The sequence below is a fragment of the Triticum aestivum genome, chromosome 3A, assembly GCF_018294505.1.
Source record: "Triticum aestivum cultivar Chinese Spring chromosome 3A, IWGSC CS RefSeq v2.1, whole genome shotgun sequence".
Taxonomy (NCBI): domain Eukaryota; kingdom Viridiplantae; phylum Streptophyta; class Magnoliopsida; order Poales; family Poaceae; genus Triticum; species Triticum aestivum.
Genome location: NC_057800.1, coordinates 375719232 through 375722376, shown reverse-complemented (window position 1 = coordinate 375722376; position 3145 = coordinate 375719232). Strand labels below are relative to the sequence as shown.

At 45.5% G+C, this 3145-nt stretch overlaps 1 protein-coding gene across 1 annotated transcript; it reads right to left on the bottom strand.

The window, feature by feature from the left end:
* Positions 1 to 2016: 2016 nt before the first annotated feature.
* LOC123058345 (uncharacterized) lies at positions 2017 to 2815 on the bottom strand. The gene has a single exon (XM_044481092.1). The coding sequence runs from the start codon at positions 2634 to 2636 to the stop codon at positions 2277 to 2279; it is 360 nt and encodes a 119-aa protein (XP_044337027.1). The 5' UTR covers positions 2637 to 2815; the 3' UTR covers positions 2017 to 2276.
* Between the last annotated feature and the right edge of the window lie 330 nt (positions 2816 to 3145).

Below are 3145 nucleotides of genomic sequence, written 5' to 3'. Positions count from 1 at the left end.
TACTGAACTAACGAATGTGTTCATGTGTGCATGTTATGAACTAATGAATTTGGTAAAATGCTCGCACAGGTTGACCGTTTGAAATTTTCATTTGACCACTAGCTTCATCTTACTGTTTCACACAACTTTTGTGTTGTATGTTTTCATTACGACGGTTGTTGACGAGTAGATCTACATCTCGTATAGGACTGCACAAACGTGTTCATGTGTGTATGTTATGAATCGATGAATTTTGGCAAAATCTTTGCACCCCGTCGACCGTCTGAAATTTTATTTGACCACTAGCTTCATCTTATTGTTTCACATAACTTTTGTGTTGTATGCTTTTTGATTTGAAGGGTGTAGATGAGTATATCCACATCTTCCTACTGACTGTAAAAACATGTCACACTCGTGGTGTCAGTCGCCTGAAAAATTACTCGCACCTAGTCGATTTTGTGACCGCTGAATGAGCATTGGAGGGCTGTCACACCTTCTACGTCGGGCCGATCTTTCTCTTTTTCCTTCAACACTCCTCTCTCATGTGAGGTAAGTTCACCACATGAATAAGAGGTGACACTAATTCTTCTTGATAGAAAATGATTGTGTTTCCTTACAGCTAGATTAGGAGGATGAAATCAACCAAACCGTGTGCAATACATGTTTTATTGTGTGCATAGCCCGACACTACCCAGCCGACAAAAAATGTGCCAGTTGCCAGTGCGATATTTTGTCTTTGTGCGTTGGTGTTTTTTTCGCGAATACGCTAAGATGCATGAGAAAATTCCTTATTTGATACTATCTTAAAATCTGCTTTCTTATTTGACACTGAATTTTTTTTTCTATTTGACACAAGTTCTAAATTTTATTTCCTATATGACATTTTCGTTCATTTTGAGCCTAAATGACACATGAAAAGACTCTTTTGCCCCTCATGTGGTATGTGTGTGGGGGGCAATAGCGCACACACAGCATCAGTGCGAGGGCAGGAGCATACACGCAGCAACACATACACATGCACCAACACACGTACGCGCGCACACACACGCAACAACACGCACGCGCGTACACACACGGACACACGCGCAGCAACACACATGCACGCGCACACGCACGCAGCAACACACACGCACGCAGCACACACACACGCAGACAGCACATAGGCACGCAACAATACACACGTGCACACGTACACACGCAGTAGCAAACATACACGCAGCAGCACACATTCACACACACATGCAGCAGCAGCACACATGTGCGCGTGCACCCACACACGCAACAACACACACGCGCGCACACACATATACCGCATGAGAGGCAAAATCGTCTTTTCAGGTGTCATTTAGGCTTAAAATGGACGGAAGTGTCGTATAGGGAATAAAATTTAGGACTAGTGTTAAATAGGGAAGAAAATTTTTTCCAGGGTCAAATAAGGAACTAAATTTTAAGACAGTGTCAAATAAGGAATTTTCTCAAGATGCATACCATTGCATTGATAGGGGTGGAAGTGGGCAATTCTCAGGCTACGTACGAAGAGAGGCGTGGTCGAGAGCGTAATATTTTGTCTTTGTGCGTTTGTATTGTTTATATGTTCATTCTAATATGCAAAGATTGGATGTAAGTTCATTGTGTTTTTAACCCCTTGACGATTCGTTTAAAGTTAATGAAATCCATAAAAAAACACTTGAGTTTCCCGTCATTTGGTCTTCGTAAGCTGGATTAGGTTGAGGCTGGGACCTCGTCAAAAGTAGGCTATGTCACAGCCATGGAGCTGGCATAAGAATACAGGTTTCCGTTCACCCTTCCACGCAATCGCAGAGCAAGCTAATCTGACCAGTTCGTAAGAACACAATAATTTTTTTTGCGAGGGAAGAACACAATAATTGACTAAATAAATCATAAAACCAAACAACAACAACTCATAGAACCAGCTAATGTAAATCTAAAACTTAGTCTAATTTGAAGTTGTTGATGTTTATATTGGTCCATCATAAAATAGAAATAAGGAAAAACCAAACATCAACAGCAACCGCGTATGCAAACCACCCACTTTGTCGATTGATTCGTTGAAGAATTGAACTGCAAAACTTCTTTCAGATACATACAACTTACACGACAGTCATTGACATCATGAAGAAGAAGAAGAAAAAAGCAGAGGAATATGTTTACCTATCTTTACTGACCTTGATCAAGCATCACAAACAAGTAGAGTATAAACAACAAAGGAGAAATTTGTTTCTTGCAGCTCGATCGATCTGCTCTGTGCTGTTCCTTGCCTGCGCTACTGCTAGTAGCTAGGACACGCCGTAGACGAGGTGCAGATAGCGGTCCTTGATCCATCTGAAGCTCTTGCGGAAGGATCCCTTCACCTTGCCCTCCATGGCGTAGGCCTTGTACGCCGCCACCCGCCGCTTCCGCTCCATGTCCGGGTCACCCAGCGCCAGCCACCGCCGCTTAGACTTGCTCCTCTTCACCTCCTCCTCCACCACCGTCGTCACCTGCCCTGCTCCGGAGCCGTACTCGTACTGGTACTGGTACGACGCCCCGCCGCCGCCGTAGGACAAGGACCGGAAGTCCGGCCGCGCGCCGCCTGTATAGGCCTCGATCTGCATGCGGCCGCTGGCGTACGACTTGGAGCGGTAGCCGCCGTCCATGGCAACAAAAAGCAGCGGCAGGGGGAGATGGGATTCCGTTCCTCCCTGCGATGGTCTGTTGGCGCCGAGGCAGGTAGGAGGAATGGAGGATCAATTAAACAGCAGAGGGAGAGGAGAAAGTGAAGCGGTTTCGGTTGTTGGGAAATTGTGGCCGGATGCAATGAAACGGGAGGTGTCGCATGCTTTTGTCAACCGTCTTGGAATAAAACCCAATTGCAATTCCATGACATCACGAATTGCCGACTTGCGAGAAAGCAACGTGCCATGTTTACCAGCACCGGAGCCAGCGGCTGGCGGTGTCTTACACCGTCTACAAATGGATCCCTCAAACGTCCAATCAAACTGCCCGGTCATGTCTAAACAGAAAAAGAAAAAAGAAAAAACACACTCCATCGAACCTCTCACTTTGTCCTATGACCGGGCTGGAAATTCTCATATTTGTCGGACTCGGACAATCCGATGCGGCACACCCCGGACCATCTTCTTCTTTAGTCTGGTCATAGTGAGGA